We start from the raw sequence: 21321 nt of genomic DNA, 5'->3' as shown, positions 1-21321 counted from the left end.
CAGTGGCATCGCCCGTGCTGCTCCTCAATAGAAACGCCTTATACATGATATATAAAAGATGCTATCTACCGACTGAAATAGCGTTGCACCGGTTTGTGTACAAGTAACGAAGGGGAAAGTTTAATCGAACGAAGTTAGAACAAGTTTCGTAGTATATCGAGCGAAGTATCAAGCATCGAATAATTAAACGAGCTTATTAAACGATAGTCTACCTTATTATCATCAAGAAAGTTCGACCGACACATAAGTCTGTGATCGACATACAGAAGCTAGCACGCGATTGTGAGGTAATCTTTAAAGATTCGAGAAAGATTCGTGAAGACGCTCTCTTTTCAGTCCGCGCAAGACTCGAAGAGACCATCGGTGAACTCGCAGAATAATCGCGGACAAAAATCAACGTCGTCCGAATTTCTGGTAGCCGCGATTTTCAGAGATTCGCGAGAGAGAAAGAGAGGAAAGTGACAAGTGTGTTCCCCTCGCTCCCTTCCGCGAAAGCTGCGAAAGTGCGCATCCGTCTCCGAGTGAAATACCGCCGGCGCCTCCGACGCGGGACCGTCGTCGAGACCAAGGAGACCGAGAAGGCGCGCGCGAATGCTGAATGCCGCAGGCGGTAGCATCGCCAGCAAGCGCGACCGCGACGTGCACCACGCTGTTCGCCGCCGGCGCCGCCGACGCCGTGATCGCACGTACGTACGTTCGATGCCCGTACAATGGACGTTTTCAAACTCGATCAGTCGCTGAGCGCGGGTTTGGGCAGCGCCCCGGCGCCAGACACCCTCACGCCGGAAGTGTCGTTCGACGCCGGCAGTGAGTTTAACCTGAGCTTCTTCGACGGCCCGGAGGAGAACAACAGCACCCAGGGCTTCAGCGACCCCGGTTCCGTGGGTAGCGCCAGCGCCTCGCCGCCTCCCGGCACCCCTGGTGGCGCCGTACCCCCCGTCGTCACCGCCACCGCCACCGCCGCTGCCGCCGCCACCGCCGCGACCGTCGCCGCCGCCACCGCCGCCGCCACCGCCGCCGCCACAGCCTCCGCCACCGCCGGTGTTAATAATCCGAACGCGCCCCCGCTGCCGATTGTCCAAGTGCCCTCCGCCGGCATCGTCATTAAACAAGGTTTGTTTCATTTCTTTCTTTATATCGCGTGATCGCGAATCTTCCGATTTTCGTTGCTGCGCCGTTTCTTTTTTTTTTGTTTCGACTCCTTCGATGAAAACGCGTCATGGATTTATCTTCTTGTCGGCGTTAATGCGACGACCATGGCATTGTATTATTATAGATATCATGTTGCACCCACAACATGCATTTTATTATACATGACACTTCTATGAAATACTATAATTGATTATGAAATTCTCGATAAACTTTTAAATATAATTGATTGAAAAGAAGAATTTTGCTGAAAAATCTAAACTTTAGTTGGAAATCTGAAAATAATTTGATTGGACCATCAAAGTATAATTATATTGGAAATTCAAGCATAATGAGCAATGTTGCAAAAAGTTTTGATATTCTAGCAACCAGTTTGAATTTCCAATATAATTTATTTTAATCCAATAAAATTATTTTCAGCTAAATTTTAAAATCTTTCAGTAAAATCGCTCTTTTTCTGTATACCTTACGTAATACGTTTGCAAAATAATTTGCTTATTAACTAAAAATTAACTGAAATGTGTTGAAAAAGAAACGTTTAATATGGATTATGAAATATTTAATTTTAGGCAATTAGTGAGGAGAGTGGAAATAAACTTTTTCAATAAAAAAAAACAAAAAGTGTAACGAAAATGCAAATGTTTCTTGTATTTATTTTATATAAACGTTTATTGCATCGTTAAATAATTCAAAAACAAAAAGGCAAAATAAAATAATTGCGACTATCTTCAATAATTTCCCTATATTTATAATTGTATATAAATTTTATAAATCAATTTTTAATGCTTTTAATTGCTAACTGTTAAACGAATTTAAAATATTTAAAATACTTATTTTAACGATTTTGTATTAATGATTAATATTAATAGTTAACCAATATTTGAGCATTTTATTGGAAAATTTATTGGAGAATCATATCGTCTCTTTTATACGTATTTTAAATATATAAGTATTTCTCATTTTAAAAGAAAATCGATTTTTTATCTTTTGAAAAAATATTTAGCGATTCAATGAAATATATTGAAAGAAATTTCGAGGTAATCAAATCAATTATTATTAACTTTATAAATGAATTTTTATTTTTTTGCACACTAAGAATAGTACATGGAAAATAAATTGTGCTTGGCTATCAATTAAGATATGTTTTGAAAATGCAAATTGATTGCTAGAATATAAACATTTTTTTTTATATTCCAACACATAATTTTTTTGACGGTCCAATAAAATTATTTTTTAGATCTGTATCCATCAAAATTTTAAATCTTTCAGTAAAATTCAATTCTTTCCGTGTAGCGATACGATAAGACAGAATATAGCAGATAGTCGATCAATCACGCCGACCAAACAAAACGCAATTGATTCCGGTTTCGAGCTTCGAAACGATAGATATCGAAACAAGCGATTACAATTTCCTGCAATTCAGTCTCCGATAAAGGAGGTGCCGCGAAGGAACTTGTCGTCTCTTAACGTAACTTTGATAGTCCGCCGTTTTATATGGGAAACGTCTATTTATAGCTCTCGATCGTGCATTATACGCTCGGTGTGCCTATGTTTTAACGTTGTTTTACATCCTGAGCACACAGACGATGTGTATAGCGCTTCTCGTAAAGGTTAGAATACAAATTGAAAAGGTCGCACCTATAATGCAGCGGGGGTATACTCTCGTTGCTCGCAGATCGCTCACGATCGCGAGAATCGCGCGCTGCCGTTGTCATTGATAGAGTTACTCCCGAGCAACGTGGGATTTTGCTTTCGATCCACGAGTTCGCTCCCGATTGGGGAGATTGAATGCCGAATAATTTCGATGAATCCAGACGAATCGGAAATCGTTTTCCCGTGCTTGCGAGTCGACCGAAGGAATTCACCACTCGCGCTTCGCTCCGCTCCGTGAGAAAAGTCAAGCGTGCTGACATTTCGCTCGAACTGGGAGAACGTGCCAGCGAAATCGGTTCTCGTCTTCGTCCGGTCCTAAGTCCTTTCCTCCCTCGTTCGTTTATCGTCGATTTTGCGACGTTAAAACGATTTTACGGAATAATTGAAGGATTTCTATCGTGATAGAGAACGATTTGGCGCCATATAACCCAGTTTTTTTTTTTAATGGACTTATATTTAGTTCCTGGAAATCCCTTCAATTGTATACTGGTTCTATCGATGGATATCTTTGACATAGTAGAGCTTTAGCTGGAAGCATAAATTTCTATACTGGGCATATCGAGAAAGGATCGATTAGGAATAGCTGATGCGAACGCGCGCGAGCTGATCAATTTTTTACGACAATTTTGACTTATGTATGCAAACATTTCGCGCGCTTTTGTGAAATTCTCTCACGGTAACAGCGGACGGCAAAATTGCTTGGATTTTCGGGAGAGTTTACGTGATCCCGAAAAAGGGGCCACGTTGGAGGCCGTTGGTTATTTTATACATTCGCTAGCGGGGATCATCCGACGGCGATCTGATGGCAGCCACCGAAAATCCAACTTTGAATTTCAATCACGAGGCGGTCAAGGCCCATCGAGAGTAATTCAATTCAGAAGCGCGAATCTCGCGGGGATAAGAAGCAACGTTATACGCGTCGGCTATTGTCCGCCCGAGGCGCGAAACGACGCGCACCCGGGGCGTACGATCGACACATTTCGAGACGGCTTTAACGTAATCATGCGAGATGAATTAATTTCGTCCGTGCACCGTCAAAATTTCTTCGCATTCCGACTGTAATACATAATTCAAGAGTTACGTCGTCAAATCTTGCAGACACACCTAATAAAGCCCTGAACTCGCGTTGAACTTCAAGCTGACTTTATTTTAACGCGCGATTAACTCATTTATCTATAACGTATATCTTTAACGCGAGCTTTAATGCTGATAATTGACGAGTTACAAAAATAAGTGACGTCTAATTGAATTTTCGCCGAGGAGGATTCCTAACAATATGATAAGACAGGCGATAAATGTGTTGCCGAAAAAAGAAACGAGACGGTTTGGTTTACCGCACGTATTAAGGCTATATCTTGTTGGCGAAACCTGAGAAGATTCGACGGGAAGGAAACTTGTTAGTAAAGCGTATAGAATACGCCCGGAAAGTTCCGACGAGTTAACCGGCGAATTACGGAAGTTGTTTTGTCGGTGCACAATGTAGCCGAGTTTTGACGTACGAAACTTGGACGGCCGAAAAGTCGTCTATATAAGCATCGCGATTTCTATTTAAAGTGACGTGAATGTAATTCCGTTGAATTCGCAGCGCTCGATTTTACCCACTCACTTCTGCGTTCCAGTCCGTGACTTAATGATCTTGTAATACTTCGACGGGAATTATTCTTCAAAGGAATTCTTCGAAATATGCTTGAAAGACACTTGAAATCGTAAATATCGAGAAGGGAATGATTTATTCGCGAAATCGCAAAATCGCGGTAATCAAAATAATGCGAGCCACACAGACGATTGCGTACCGGTAACTAAATTTTCAGCAATTACCGTTCATTGCTTTCGCCGGCCTGATATGACGCGGCTCCGGATATTACCACGGCGAGAATAGAGGCTTCCTTGATCGACGGTGAAAAAAAAAACAAGATCGAAGCTGATTGACACTTCTTTCTTTTTCCTCGCCGGCGACGTCGACGCCGCGCGCCGGGCCGACGACGCGGGGCCCCGGGAAGTCGGGCTGCAAGTCACGATTTTATCGACCATACGAATCGTAAAAGCCAAGAATGCCGTATCCCCGCGTACGACTTTCTTACACGGAATGCAGCTTGCACGAGTGCTTTCCTCCTCGCGAGGAGGAGCGAGCCAAGTATCCGGAATGTATCCGGAGAAAAACAACACGATTATGAACATCGCGCATCTGCTAATTGGTTACGATCGAAGGGACCCCGCGAACGCGGGGTTTACTTCGCGACGATAAACGAAGGAAATATTCCGCAGTTGGAGCACGCTCCGATTGCCAATCGCAATTATGCTCCGTTTCATCTCGGCCGCTAACATTGTTGATTAAAATAAGTGCTACAGCTGTAGCTAATTGTAAGTTATACGGGTTTCCATGCCTTTTGAAAGTAACAGCGCTACGACACGTGTGCGTAACAAACTTTCGCGTGGAGAAACAACTCAAAAATACCGCTGTATTGCGTAACGAAGGAACGAAGTTATTCTTATAAATTTGACGCGCTTTACAGCGCGATATTATCTGACGATTATCTATTCGACAGTATCGTTAATGTTATTACACAACTTGTGCAATCGCGGACTCCCCCTTCACTTATCTTATCTGCAACCCTTTCTCAAAATAGCTACACTGATTCAAGTCAACCGATGCATTTCAGGTATTGCAATGCATATTCATTCTACGAAGGCTAATTTGTCTCAATTGTAAATTACTTTCGGCTTTATACGAAATAGATACTATCCGTTATTAATAATATTCAAGATAAGAATAAGGAAGAACAGCAGAGGCTCAACTCTCTCGAGAAGAGCGATTCCATTGGGAGCTCGTTGTGAGAATTATAGATTTGGCCGACCGAGCGCGAAAACATCGATGACAATAATCGCGCGCCCGAGAGTCATTGACGTTCTCGCGTGTCACGTATAAATTGCCTTCCTGGAACGAAGGCCACGAGAAAGTTCGTGCCGCTGCTGGTTCAGTGCCACGGTCACGCTACGTGCGTGGCATCGATAGCGACGAAAGTAAACTAAATCCGAAAGATTACGCAATGCCGTTTTAAAAGTCATTCGACGTGCCTCCTTTCTCATTCTTTCCCTCTTTCACCGCTCTTCTATTCATCATTGATCTCGGCTATTCTCTCGCAGCCGAGCGCACTAGATGTCAGTTGAAACCCAAGTTGAAACGTTTTCTCGACGGGACGCATATAGAAGCGAGGAACTTATGCTCTTCAATTTTTTTTTTCGACGCCGAATTAAGAAGCGCAATCTTATCTCGTCTCTCATTTACGTTTCTTTTCTATTTTTTCATTTCTCATTATATATTCTTTTAAGTCAGAATACGAAACTTAACGCTTCTACCATAATTTGACATAGAAATGATGAAAAATCTGGAATAATTTATCCAAGCCTACATATGCGAAAGACACTTCTAACTTTAGTGCCAATTTTAGAAAATGAATATTGTGAGATTTACGACACTGTGGTAAAATTTATAGCAAGCAGTTGTCGGTCTTACGTAACGTGTTGAAGTCCTTATTTTTTGTGTCCCTTTTAAACGAAATTCTTCGAAAATACAGAAAATTCTATCTATTTGTACTGTGCTTAGGTCCAACACGCGTACAAAGGGAAGAATCTAAGTAGAGAGAGAGAGAGAGAGAGAGAGAGAGAGGAGGGGGGAGGGAAGAAAACGCGGGTATTAATACGAAGAAATATTCCGTGCACCGGCAAAAAGTATCGCGGTATTCCATTATCCTCGTCGGCATGATGCAAAACCGGTCGAAATGATTGGATTTTTATCTCCCAGTCTCTTTTTCTCTCTCCCTTCCTCTCTCTCTTACACTCTACCCGCCCGTTCTCCATCTCGATTTCCCCCCTCCCTCCCCCCTCGCGTTCCATCCGTCTCTTCCTGCCTCTCTTCCTCCAACTCGCGTACGTGTGTGTATTTGTTCTCCTCTCGTTATCTCTCCCCGTCTCGCTTCATCCCGCGGGACGTGCAGAAAGATCGCGCCGATGTCGGACGAGGAGCGAGTACACGCGCGTATACACACAATCGCACATATAGATACAAGCGTGTGACTCGCGCGCCGGGAGACGCATGTGCGTGCATGTAAAGATTCGTGCGCGTACGTGTGTGTGTGTGTGTGTATATGTGTATATGCGCGAGTACGCGCGCGCACTGTTACCGTGTGACTCATCCAGGTACGTTGCACCCGGTACGTGTCCGGTACGAGCTCGATCGTATACACCCGTCGGCTGTCCGACTCCGATATTTTCCGATTTTTCGATTCGGCACGCACGGAGGAAGCTCGATTCCGTGTCGCGCGCGTCAGAACGATCTCAGATCAGTCGCCGTCCGCGATATTGCCAGCCTCATCCCGAATTCGCTCGTTCCCTTATTGCTTTTCGCTATCTCCATTTACGGTACGGATCTTATCAAGAAAATCGGACAAGGAGACCTCTTCCAGGAATCCTAAGAGTTCCGTAAAGCGCGATTCTAGGTGATCAAATGCAATTGCATACTTTTGTATACTGATCACAGGGAAATCGTGCTATCAGGCGACAAGTTTCTTACAAAGAGTATATGCTTATAATATATCAATAAATTGCTTAGCATTAAGATGAATATTCTAATATATGTTAGTCTAATCGATCTAATATTATATTATTGCTTGACAACAGAAAGTTTTTATTACATATCGTGCTCATTAAATCATTCCATTGGAACATTAATTAATGATTACTTTTAGAACTTTTTTTTCTAACGACGATACTGAAGAGAATTTGAATTTAAAAAAGAACTGATTATATTTACTTATAGGAAAGTATTTACATATAAGGCGACTTATACGAATATATAATTATAATACGTAATATTAAATACGACGCTGCATTTATTTGAGCTGGAAAAAATTGCCACAGCCGATCCGGATGAAATTCGTGTACGTCGAGTATTTTTCTCCGCGCCAGGACGAAGCGGCGGTAAACTTGGCGACTATCGATCGGACGTGTAGTTCTCCGTTTCTCGCCGCGTCTCCCTTTCTTTTCCTCGTCTTCACGTCGATGCGAAAATCCAGCGATGCGACGAATGCTTGTCTTCGATTCATGTTCGCGCGCGACGCCTCGGGAATCGCGCGCGTGAATTATTAAGAGTGGCCGCGCGCGCGGTAAATACTCCACGATCCATCTTCGTCGCTCTCCTCTTCTTCTTCATCTTTCTCCACTTCTTCGTCCTTCTTCACCACTCTTCTCTTCCCGCTCCCACTACGTTTTCCACTCACACCAGCGTCTTCTCCGTCGTTCTCCTCTTCCCCCTTCGCTCCCTTTCGCGATTTCTCTCTTCCTTACGTGCTCTTCTCTTCTCCTCGTCCCTCCTTTCTTCCCCCTCCCCCGTACTAATGCCAGTGCCTTTCTCTCCGTCTCTTTTTTTCCGAAGTCTGTTCCCCTCCTGCCCCGCAACTGTCTTTCTTTCTCTCTTCTATCAGTATTCCCTTTTTCTTTCCTTCTCTCGCTCCTGCTCTCTTGCTTTTTCTCTTCGTCGCACCTCAAGAGCAATGAACTCTCGGTAGGGTATATCATCGGTGAAGTGATGCTACCACCAGCGCGCGCGCGCGTCCGTGCGCGAGCGCGACCACCAACACGCACGTAGAGCTTCCATCGTATCGTATATTTCTCATGTTTTTCTCTCTCTTTCTCGACATTTGATGCTTCGTATATTTCGCTTTCTTACTTTCTTCTCATCTCTCTGGTTTTCCTTCTTCATCTCATCCTCCGTATCAGTATCTTTTCTTACTTTCTTCCCGAGTCTTCTACCGCTGATATATTCTCTCTCTCTCTCTCTCTCTCTCTCTCTCTCTCTCTCTCTCTCTCTTCCTCGGCCTTGATGGCACAATATTAAGTATTCATAGCGCAGATATAAATGACGACTGATAAAACGAAATGTATAAACTGCACGGCGCACTGTTAATGTCCAAAAAGCATGTTCTAATCCCTCAGTCGATATTTAGATATCCTTTCTGGATTTTTCTCCAGCGCGCTATCGCGAAAAGTTATCTACCTTGCCGGATAAATTTTAACGAGTCGCTCGACCCGTTCCTTAGACATCCCGCTCGCTCTTCGCTGCATCTTGCATGCATTTGAGTGCATCGCACTTACTTCCTGTAGCACCCCCCATATCGGAGAAGGAGAACATGTTTATAGCGATCGCGGTTCTTCGCGGCGTACCGCGTTGTCTCCTTTGCCGTCGAAGACCGTTTTTATACATATAACATAAAGAAGAAAATTGAAAGAAGATAATCGAGCTTTAAATACTGTTAAATGCTATCGAAATTATTATATAATACGATAAACTTAAATACGATTCTTCGTCATTCGAGCAAATGTGTTTATCTCAATCAACAATAATTAATTATCAATGAACAGTACACTTAGCGAAGATTTCTTTTTATCTGTAGATTTTTGTTTGTTTGTTTTGTCTGTAGATAAAAACTTTTTGGCGTATACAATGATAATAAATTTCAAATAATGTTAACATCAAGATTAAATGAGACTTAATTCTATCTGACAGATTAATTATCAAGATATTTAATTAAATCGTCAATAAACTGATCATTTATAAAAATGTGTCAAGATAATATTTTATGTATTATTTATTTTACTTTAATATTTTATATTTCATTACAGCTTTCTATTATATTACGTGCCCGTTCCGAGAAAAGTTATCGATATTTTGATTGACGTTTACTTCAGTCTTTATCCATTATTATATTAACCTTTTAAAATACTCCGACTATTAATTTATTGACTGACGTTATATAATGAACAATTTTATTCGTTTTACTTATCAATAAATATTATACTTCTATAAAGTTCATATTTTTCTCTACAATACATCTGTCGATGCTTATCGACAGCGCGGTATCAAAAATTTAATACCCGAATCGAATACAAAACTCGCTTTCCAGCTAAAAGAAACGAATGACCGCGGTGCAACGTGACCGCTTGGCAGTACCGATGAAATCGCGTGTTGGTGCGAAATGGTCACGCCGCGGTGAAATTAAACGAGATTGATTCAGAGTAGTCATTTTGCGTGTGCCGTGCCGAGATGCGGCGTACATACCCTCGCGTGTGTCCGGAAATGCAGGCGGGTGTATAATAATGGTGGCTGGTGGGAACGCCCTCAACACGAGCCTAGGTTTTCCCTTTAATTTTTGAGCGAGGTCTCGACGGTCAATGGCCGTTACACAAGTCGTCGAAAAGACGATGCGAGAGAATGGAATGGAATAATTAGCTTATTACATATACATATAATAATAATATAATTAGCTTATTATATATAATAAGCTAATTATCTCATTCTCTTATCGTGTTTTATATGTATATGTACATGTAATTTCTAGGACGGAATAGTTCTTTACTCTAATGCTTTCGGAGAATAAGGGAATATTTCGGATCTTACTTTCAGTCGATTCACTTTTCGGCTCCCTGCACCTTTCTTCCTACATCATTTTTGTTTCTTTGTTCTGGACTTGAATAAATAATACTATTGAAAAAAATCACGATTCCGCGACGTTGACGCTCGAACGACTTAGAATTGCAGTTTTCAATTTCAGCAAAGCGACGATCAATCGTTTTTACGTATTGCAGCTACCTTAACGAAATTACCGTTCTATCGAGAGCATTATTGTTCGCCAAACGAAGCTGAATTCGTCGACGATCGTTCAAAAATGATTTAGAACCGCGATATTCATTCGATAATTCATTCGAGCAACGGATTTATCACTTTAATTGATCAGTTAAATCATTTTGCGAGAAAGAAGTTTGCTGATAATTTTTATTTCAATCTTATATTTGAAAAAGTAAACAAAGATATTATATGTACATACATATATATTTGATATCTTTTTAAATTAATATTTTTACATGCGTTTTATAAATTTTATACAATAAAACAAGGTTTAGAAAGCAATAGAATTATTAAATTATCACGGCTCACGGTTACTATTAATGAAGAGCTTCTCTATTTTCGTTAAGCCATTACTTTTGACGAGCAACACGATTCCTCTTATAAAAGACAAAGTATCCGATTTATGAGATGCAGCTGTGTTAATTAATTAATTAGCTTCATAATTACACTCGGGTCGAATTTCTCGTTTTGGAAACATCTATTCTAAATTTAATGAAGATATTTTAGACCGTACCTCCGCGCGATCGTTCCGGGACACCTGGTGCAATTCGCGAACGCCGCGTGCGTGTTATTTCCTTTCTCGCCCGCCGTAGCTTCGCCCGTTGTACGTACGCGAGCTTTTTTTGCGCGTATACCTGGCGTGTACCGCGCGCGCGTCGGCGCGGCGCAGCGCGGCGCGACGCGGTGCAGCGTTCGCGCACACTCGGCGCAGACGAACACACGCGCGGGAGACGAGCGAGACAGAAAGACGTATGCGCCGCGCGTGGGGCACGGCACTGTAAGCGAATGCTAATAATATTCACTTCCTGCAACTCGGTTACATTAAATCACCGCCGGGCAAACTCTCCTGCCTCTCCCGCTTTTCCGCGTTATTATCGTTTTCCTCCTCGCGCGCGCGCGATACCCCGCGATCGCGATTACCTGCACCGATGCGACGACCGGCGGCGCGGCCACGTGCGACCCCGGGCCGCGGGAGAGGATGTGAGTGAGAAACGGCGTGCCGGCGTGATCTCAGTCAGCGCGCGAGCTCAATTTTCGATGTTGCAGATTATGAGATACGGACGCGCCGCTAATTGTCACATGTCGATCGCCGCGGATGCCCCAGGAATGGATATCCCTCCCCCTCCCTCCCCAGAAATCGTTAATTCGCGTCGAAATTTGAGCTCGCTGAAAATACATCGATTTCAATCTCCGCGATGTATCATCCTCTTCCGGTTCTCCTGTCATCCATTTTGTAATTCGAGCCATCGAATATTATCTTCTTCCATCCTGTCGTCCCGAATTGTAACGACGTGAATTATTACGAGCTATAACGATACCCTTCACAAATACATATTTCAAATATAATTCTAATATATACGTATTTTTATACGTCTTAATTATAGAAATTTCTAATATATATTATTTAGTTTGGGCCATGTTTAATTTCTCTTGTTGTTTTCCAATCAGTAATCAAAATTTTTAGGACACGGTTAAAAAAATCCAGAAATAATTCGGTATCGACAGAAATGATCAAAGCTATAAATGCGGAAGTTGTTGCATCACGATATCCGTTTCCGTTAGTCAATTAAATTTCACCCATAATCAAATATACAAATCTCAAAGTAGACGTCTCTTAATTAGTGCGAAATATCAGGGCTGTTCGAACGAATGAAAAAAAGCGATTTGTACTAAGCTGCTCGCTGCGAATCTATAATATTCAGCATCATCGATCCAGTGTGCAAATTCGGCAACGCGCAGTCATCGTCCGATCCTCATGTACCATATCACACTCGTGGGATCATTGACCACGCGCGTGTGTCCAAGCGTCCATGCACACATACACACGCGCGCGACACACACACATGCACATACGCATACACACACGCACGCACACGACTCTACCTAGCAGTAAGGACGCAGGCCTTGACCATGAATGCGGGTTGGTGGATTGCATAACTATAGTCAAGTGCCTGTATGACACAACGATACCTCCCCGTGTACGTGATTGTGGCGCACACGCGCGCACGTGCGATCGTGCAGCTCGCGCTCGCGTGGGTCGATGGGCGATGCTCTCCAACGATCCGCGCGCATATCGCTCTCAAGAATATTTGCTCGAGAATATTTGCGAGGCTTCGCCAAAAATTCGATCCGAAACGAGATAGATTTTGCAGCCGTCTCTTAAAATCGTATTGTTCGCGGTATTCTCTCTGCACGCAAGTTATTCCTAGAGTAATTATTTCCTATTTCAAAAGTTTACCGAGAAATCGAATGGCACTTCGGAGGGCAGTCACTTTTCGAGCTAGACTTACGCGCGTCGTGTTTTGTTTCGAGAGATAAAAATTCCGAACTAATTGACTAAAAAGATGTTAATATTGAATGCTGCTAATTTTAGTATCTTTATAGTCCAATTCTTCCCCAATGCCGTTTCCCTTTAACCATTTCCGATCAATATATTTGTCGTCGAAGCAGCAGTCTCCTGTTATTTTTTGCAACAATTTGCATTGTCTCGTAAATTGCTGGGACAAACGAATGCTTTACGAGTGTTTTTAGTCACTGGTCCTATTTAATAATATTGATACTTACTGATGCTATGCTCTTTTCCATAGTGATATTATGTTTCTCAAGGATTGATATTTATGTATCCTGACGTCGCGAAAGCCGACGCTTTTAGGCAGTGGGACGACGCGAGAACGCGATTCGAAGGGACGCGAATGCGAGCGCAGTCGAGCTGAAATACGCTCGATGCGCAGGCACGCGCCAGCCATTATGTATCCGCGATGTAAGGCTACGACCTTGCTTTAAGTTTCAAACAGCTGTCCGAGTCTACTTTTTAAACCTGCATGAAGTAGCTGGCGGCGCCGGCTTAAATTAAAAGAGATGCCCGCGGGCGGGCGGGGCGGGAACAAAGTCGGGCGATACCTAATCAAATTAATGATTACCGCGTGATCGGGATAGGCAGCGATTGATTTTTACGATTATCGAGTAATCAATGAGCGTGACTAATCTGACGGCGGGAACAAAGTTGGGCGAAATGTAATCGTATTAATCATTAATGAATACTCATATTAGCGATTAATTATTTTGATTATTGGATAATCGATAGGCACACGAGCAATACGGGCGGAAAGCAAGGTGGGGCGAAACGTAATTAAATTAATGATTATTGAATAATGAAATTAGCGATCGATAATATTAACTGAATAAACAATAAATATGATTAATCGGTGGGATAAAGTTGAACAAAACATAAAATCAAATTATTAAATATAACTGATTGTGAATAATAAAATTAACGATTAAATACCTCGCGTGTGAATTATTATACAATATACAAATATAAAAAGTATTCTATATTAATATCAACTACATTAATATTTCGATATTAATATATCTCTTCAACTGTAGTTTCTTTGAGTAATTTTTTCGCGAAAAATTGCAAACCCCTTTTTATCGTCATTTCCTAATTTCTCTTTCTTTCCTCGGTAGCAGAAAGGTTAAATATTATTCAGTTATTTCGCTAAAACAACCTTTATTGTGTATATACATATACCTCATTGAAAAATTCAGCTTGCATTTTTCATTTATTCGAAATGCACACATTCGTTTTTCTCTTCTCGCAAACGAAAATTAGGACCTTCTTACAAATTGGCCGTAAATCGCGAGGCGGGCGATGCAACTTTTATTTCCTAATTCTCACGCTTCCAGTCCCTGGAAAGAGAAGAGTCTAACGAATGGCGCACTCGCCGCTTTCCGACAAGGGTCCAATGGCTGTTCAGAACATTAAGAAACTCAAGGAAATATAATCCGCGAGTATCCCAGTATATCCTGTATATATAACATGAAAATGTTATATACGGGAAATGTTCCCAGTTGCTATAAATTATTTTAAAAATTTTTAGAATTTTATGACAGTCAGAAATAAAAAAATATATATCAAAAAGATGAAACAGATATTTAATTCGAAACAGCATGTCTTAAATGTCTTAACACTTTGACTGCCTAGTTGTTTTTTGTAGCATTAAGCTTAATAAATCTATTATTTTAATATATTTATTGTTTTAATATTTTATTGTTTTTCTTAATGTCTTAATTTCATTTATCGTTTCTTTAATGTCTTAAATATTTAGTAATACACACACACACACACACACACACACACACACAAGTCAATATGCAAGGATACCTTAACTGTATAATGTACCGTGTCTGTGTAAGCGCTCAGCGCAATATTTCCTGCAAATTAATTAGTTTAAAATTTTAAACACTTCTAATTTAAAAATTGTTACAATCTCGACATTTTTATCTAAGAATGTTCCTCAGAATTTATCAATGGAAAAACGGTGGAAAATCTCATAATTTTGAGATATCCTATATATATAGGTACTTATATACATATATAGCTTTAAAATTATTTTTAATCTTAAAATAAAATCGTCACTCACAAACGAGTGATGGGATCTTTGCGAATTTTATGTGTCAGTCACTCAAATATGTGTGACATAGCAATCAATGTGTTAAATGTGTGCGACTGTCAATAGATAATCCTTCTTTGGTCAGACACGACGGAGCTCTCAGTCACGATCCGTCTTTTTCTATACGGTTTTCTTTCTACTCACATACGCGCACCTCCGGACACCTGCATAAATTCGTTCCCCGCGCGATCGTTATCCGACGGAAGTTACTCCCGAAAGTTTTGTCCGTCGAGCGTACTTAAGAGTGCGTCGGTCGGTCGGTCGGTCGGCCGAAGGAGAAAGTTCGGCAGCAAATTGAAATACCCCGCCGGCTGAAGTACTTACTTTGAATCTCTCTCTGCGAGAGAGAGAGAGAGAGAGAGAGAGAAAAGTAACAAACTTCACGTTGACGAAATATATTCCGAGTGATACCGCATCTCTTAAGAATATATATATTAAGCCATATATATACACAAATATATAAATTGAATCTTCAAATTAAATAATAATCTTCCTGAAAAGATAATTTTTAGTCTGTGTAATTAATTCTTTGAGAGAAAACTTTTCTTTTTAATATGAAAATAGGATCGCAATTTTTTATACAAGATAACACGTAAAAAATAATTTGCTATAACTGTATTATATATATGTATGTATATAAAATATTAACAGTTATATTATACGATCTTTGAATAAACTTGCAAAATATAGTGAAAATCTGAAAATCTTTTTAACGATCTCAGACTTACAATTAGTGTCACACTGTCAGATTAAGCATTTTATCCCGAATATATCGAACACTAAGTCTGAGATCGTTAACAATTTTTTATTTGTGTCGTTTACTGTGTTTCAAAGTATTCTATGTATTACTAATATTGTAAGAAATTATTGTTATTTATTATAAAATTAATTTTAAAAAATTTTATTAATTTAATTAATTTTAAAAAATAGTTTATTAATTAACTACGCTGCAGACCAACAAATTATTAGACTCTATAAATTCGGGATAAAACGTTTAATCTGGTAGTGTGTTCCGATTGCGGGTGATCGGAAACACCCTATATATATAAAATATATTATGTATAATTTACATATAGTAAGTGTATTAAAAAATATAAGTGTGTGTGTGTGTGTGTGTGTGTACATAAATTTGCAGATATTAGTTTAAATACCAAATCTTTCTCGTATTCAAGATTCTATATTCTCTAAATTTTCTGGAGTGAATCTCATTTCAAAAGATTGAAAATACTGCTACTTGACCACTTGAGTGACAGTATTTTCACTCTTTTGAAGTGAGATTTATTCCAAAAGAGTGAAAAGTCACTCTAGAAAATTTAGAGAGTACTTAAACTAATAAGAAGATGGAATGAGGGTTAAAAGGGTGGGCTTCGTCGACTATACATCGCCGCGTAGAGGTTACCGTGATTATGAAGACTGTCCTCCAAGGCAAGACTCTTCCATTGCATGCTATGGTTGAGCCTTGCGAGTAATACCTCGAACGCATAATTTTTTGTAGTCAGGATTGCGCTGGCGCTTTCCCGTATGATATACCTACTTGCAAAATAATATTCCGGAAAACACTATCTAAATTTGTGAGACCTATTTATATTATAAGTCGATAAGATTAAACGGATTCTTTAAAAATCTTAAACTCCGACTAAGTTAAGAAAAGATTCGATTGTACTCGCAGAAGATATACAAAAGAACATTTCGAACAAGATTTTATCTTCATAAAAATCTCTATTTTCCGCAAAGGATTTGTATATCAAAAAATATTCACGTTATAAAGCTGCTGCGAAGAGAAAGCTACATTAGTTTTGTAGATAATAAAGATTGCACATGGAAAATGAAAGAGGAGAGGAGGAGGAGGAGAGAGAGAGAGAAAGAGAGAGAGAGAGAGAGAGAGAGAGAGAGAGAGAGAGAGAGACAGAACTTGTCATGTCATTATCTAGAAATTCGAATCTTTTAACGTATAAGTACCGTCTTTAAGAAAGTAATCAGTGCGCAACGAAATGATTCGGGGATCGAAATTGGGCAGGAGAGATAGGAAGATGGCAGAAGGGAAGAGGAGGAAACGCGCGGAGGGGACAGGAGACTTCTTCGGGAGAAACGATGGTGGTGGTGTACGCGGCGAAGTAGAAGGGAAAAGATTCATCAAGGAGACATTGAACCCAGGATTCCGTGCGAGAGGACCACCGTGGAATAAAAGAAGCCCGGTGTACTTGGCGATTCGTCGATTCACAGACGCGTGTGCGTGTGCGTGCTAATTATTCGCGCGCGCTTGCGCTTGATACTCTCATGACGATAACGAAAAAAAAAAAGAAGGAAAGAAAGCGAAGTAAGTAAATGATCGAGCGAAGTAAGAATACCGAGGTAAGAAAAGCAAAAAAAGACACGTTAGAATTTGATAAAGGATTATTTTTGGTGACACAATGGCTAGAAATGCCAGCTTCCGCGCAGAGTGACGAAGAATTTCTCACGTTTTTGTCAAATGAACGTCTGTCTGAAAACGGCAAAAAGATATCTTACGTTGTCCTTACGACGGACAATTTCTAAATCGAGAACTACAAAAAGTAATCGAATATCACGATTCTAGTAGGATTACATAACGTTGTGTAATGAGAAAAACGTAAAATGTGTGTGCGCACATTCGTTTTATTTTCCGCTTCTTATATAACGCGTTAGAAGTCTATACGATTTTCGATTCGTACGGCGTGTCGGCTCGCTGATTGACCATTTTCTGCAACGAGTTATCTAGGCATCACTACAGGCAATCAACCAATCATCTTAAATCAATCCCACGTGAACAGACGCGTTCAGAGAAAGTATCTTTTTTTTTTCACAGGATTTTTATTTAGTTTTATTCCGCATCAAAATTAATACTCATACATCGCGTTGAATTTCTAGAAATTCTATTAAAGAATTTGAAATTCAGACCGTGATTAAATATTCGAAAAATATTTGCAAAAATATTCATGCAAGAAGTAATGAATATATGGACGTTGATAATATATAAATGTGAAAATGTGAAATTGTTACATAAATAGAAATAAAATTAATATTTTGCTAATAATATTAAAAATATCATTCATGTTCATTAATAAAACATCGTAATACATTAATAACTACGCGATCGATTATATAATATTTAATTATTAGATCATTGTTGTGTTATTGCATTCAAAAGTATTTAATTACATTTACATTTAATAATGTATTCCTTTGTTCGATAATTTCCATGCGAGTTTGTCAGTGTTACTTCTACACATCGATCACGCAGCTGGTGCAATGCCAATGCATCGGATGCAGCATTAAAGCGGTAATTGATGGTTAGGCTATGTATATTAATGACAGCTGTCAGGAAAGGTTTACTACGTTCACACGTTGTACGGCATATTTCCGTAAGCTGCAGTTTCGTTAATGAATTTCCACAATAAAATTCCTTACCTTTGACATCATTATGTAGAAAGTATTATCGATCTTTTTTTCGTCTACAACTTCTTCGATTAAAAATCGATAAAATCGAATAAAATCGATTCTTTGACGGAGATAAAGAAAAAAGTTTAAAAAAAAGCGGAGTGTTCTTACGTTATTAAAATTCGATTAAAAATAGCGAGCTTTTAAACGAAAAAAAAAAACTGATTGCTTTCCAGACATGCAGACAGTTAACAAACGCGCCGCAAAGATTTAAAGATAATCTCTCTCTACTGCTCACAGCTACCTCAACGCTTGTTGTCTTTAAGCGTCGTGTGCGCGCGAATTACGAGTGACGCAAGTTTCGCGCGCGCGGGAGGATAACGAACGAGAGCGAAGTGTGAGCGAGAGGGTGTTGCCCCCGACAACGTCGCGTTGATGCGAGGCGCGAATCTGAAAAAGGTGCGCGAGAAAGGTGCGAGAAAGGCGGTGTGTGTGCGCGCGCGCGGGGCGGAAGAGGGAAAAAGGTGCTTCACACGCACTCCGCCTCTGCTGGACCAGTTCGCCGGGAGCGCGATAACAGATCTAACATAAGCGTGGCCGGCAATTCTTTCTCGAGTCTCCGGTGTTACGTGTTTTCGCGTTTTTCACGCCTGGCTTTTTCCCCTCTCCGGGGAGTATCAATAAGCGAGGCTCGTGAACAGAGCGATCGTAGGCTTCTAATGTTTCCGAGCGAAGAGAAATTATGAATAATCCGATAATTTGTTATGGAAACTTGAGCGGTTTGATCAGACTTAATAAAAATATATTGATATTTTAAGGGTTTTGTTATATATGTATCCACCAATCGAGAGATTATAGATAAGGAGAAAATTAAAGAGAGAAAAAAAGAAGCAGGAATAGCATTCTTCTTCTTCTGCTAACGAAGCCTGTTAACGTGCTTCGTTCACACGATCATGAACAAGCGGAATTGAGATCAATTTTCATTGTTTCGCTCATTTATTAATTAGAAACGCGTTTGCAGCTCTGTATCCGTATGTATCAATCGCCAGGCATTTTTAGCTTCTCATCCCAGTATCATATTTAACTGTCACGTTCCAACTCGGAAGCGCAATTATGTCTCGAATGGAGTGAAATCTTACAATTGAATTTAATTGCTCACCGGCCGATCGTGATCGTACGAACCGACACACCGAACACACGCTATCTATTTTTTTTCGTTCTGTTCGTTCCTAATGATTCTATATAGAACGAAACCTGTACACGAAGGGGATATATGGCGGAAATATCGTATGTCCCGGTGTGCGCCTCGGCGCGATTTTTAAAAACCGAAAAGAAACCGCGTCGCGTCGCTCGATCGCTCGAAGGTATCACTCTCGCGCCACGAAGTGCCTTAATAAGGTTACGTAAGAGTGTTACCAGTGGGCTTTCAGCGAGCCGCGTGTATATACTCTCGACCGGCTCGTATAAACCCGTAAGCGGTTGCGCGAACGCGGAAGACATTACCTCTCTTTTCTTTCCTTGCTTTCCCGCCCGTCCCAGCCCGCAATCATCCTCCTCATCTCTTTTCGTTCGACTCGTATCACGTATTCGCCTTCCTCCTTTTCTTCTCTCTCTCTCTCTCTCTCTCTCTCTCTCTCTTTCTCCCAAGTTTTCTCTTCCTCTCGCTCGCCCGAGATCAAGAAAACAGCCACGCGATATGTAACTCGCGCGTGTAACGTACGAGCGGTGCAAAAGATCACAGAAGAGAAACGCTTGACGCGAGGAAAATCGATACTCCCGCGTACGCGGCGAGTCACGACTTTTTCGTGACTTTCGAGAAATAGAAATAGTCCGCAGCGCGACTCGCAATTAACTGATGCATCTTTCAAACTATAAATTATCGAATTGATCGCTCTAAAATCTAAAAGAAGCATTATATTACATTACTCTGAAACATGCAAAAGAGAGTAACACTGACTAAAGTGCATTTTTTATTATTTCCAGTAAACAGAAAGGTGTCAATAATTTCTAATAAGATCTTTTCGAATATTACATGAAGAGACACGTGCAAATTATATCCATTTTGATATTTTTAAAAATGAAGTTTCTTTTAAAACGAAAGATTCTATCGATCTCTTTGCGCGGATAACACTTTTTCTTAAGTGAGATAAAAATGGAAGATTCAATGTGCAGAATAACGCAGAATAATATTGTATCAGGCAACTAAGCGGACATAATTATTTCTAAATTTTGTTAAAAAAATATTCTCTTTATATTATCAATTGTTAGCACGCAAGTGTCTATTAAATATACTACATTTCTATTGATTTAAATCCTAATTTCACAATTTAGTAATGTCCTTTTAATTGCATTCACGAGACAATAGTATAAATTTCAATTAAGCATCGAGTCGCAACGATATCGTCGTTCACTTAGAGAAGAGAAAGAAACTGTGTTTGTGCTTGGCGAGTCTCTGTATGGCGAGCCAGACGCATCGCGCATTCTGCAACACACATGCATGCACGACACGCGTGTGCAACAGATCAGAGTTTCTCTCTCTCTCTCTCTCTCTCTCTCTCTCTGTCTTATTCTGCGAGTGTGTGTCGCCTGCGAACTTACGTCGTGATCCATGGCCTGTCCCAATCTATGCTGCTAAGGCAAAAGGAAGCAAAGCAAAAGGCGGGCAAACACTTAGCTTAACCCAGTGAGGGGCCTCGGCTACCAGAATAACTTGTTCCGCATTGCATTATTAGACGGTTATTTCAGAGCACGTCTCACGACGCCTTCCCCCGAAGAGGAGGCATTCTGCCTGCTTTCACCGCGTCCTTCGTGTATCCGATTCAATCTGAGAATTAACAGCGCAATTTCACTCGGCGCGCACAGGTACGCGGCGAATCTCGCTTTAATCCTCTCTGTCCGCGTCGCAACGTCCGGCAGTGCGCCATGATTAATCTCTGTCAGGCTTAATTTGCCATTCCTAAATGCGAGATATGAAATTCCATAGAAAAT

The 21321-nt window shown here is 40.6% G+C and overlaps 1 protein-coding gene across 1 annotated transcript in view; it reads left to right on the top strand.

Annotated features, from left to right (window-relative positions):
- The first annotated feature begins 710 nt into the window (after positions 1-710).
- LOC105456249 (ecdysone-induced protein 78C) overlaps positions 711-21321 on the top strand; it is a 53738-nt gene continuing 33127 nt past the window's right edge. Inside the window, exons 1-2 of the mRNA XM_011700158.1 lie at positions 711-921; positions 1027-1113. Of these exons, the coding sequence (XP_011698460.1) occupies positions 711-921; positions 1027-1113 (298 nt within the window). The remainder of the gene's footprint in view (positions 922-1026; positions 1114-21321) is intronic.

The sequence above is a fragment of the Wasmannia auropunctata genome, unplaced genomic scaffold (assembly GCF_000956235.1).
Source record: "Wasmannia auropunctata unplaced genomic scaffold, wasmannia.A_1.0 LD335736.1, whole genome shotgun sequence".
NCBI lineage: Eukaryota > Metazoa > Arthropoda > Insecta > Hymenoptera > Formicidae > Wasmannia > Wasmannia auropunctata.
Note: the sequence above shows the minus strand (reverse complement) of the source record. Positions and strands in the feature narration are given on the sequence as shown.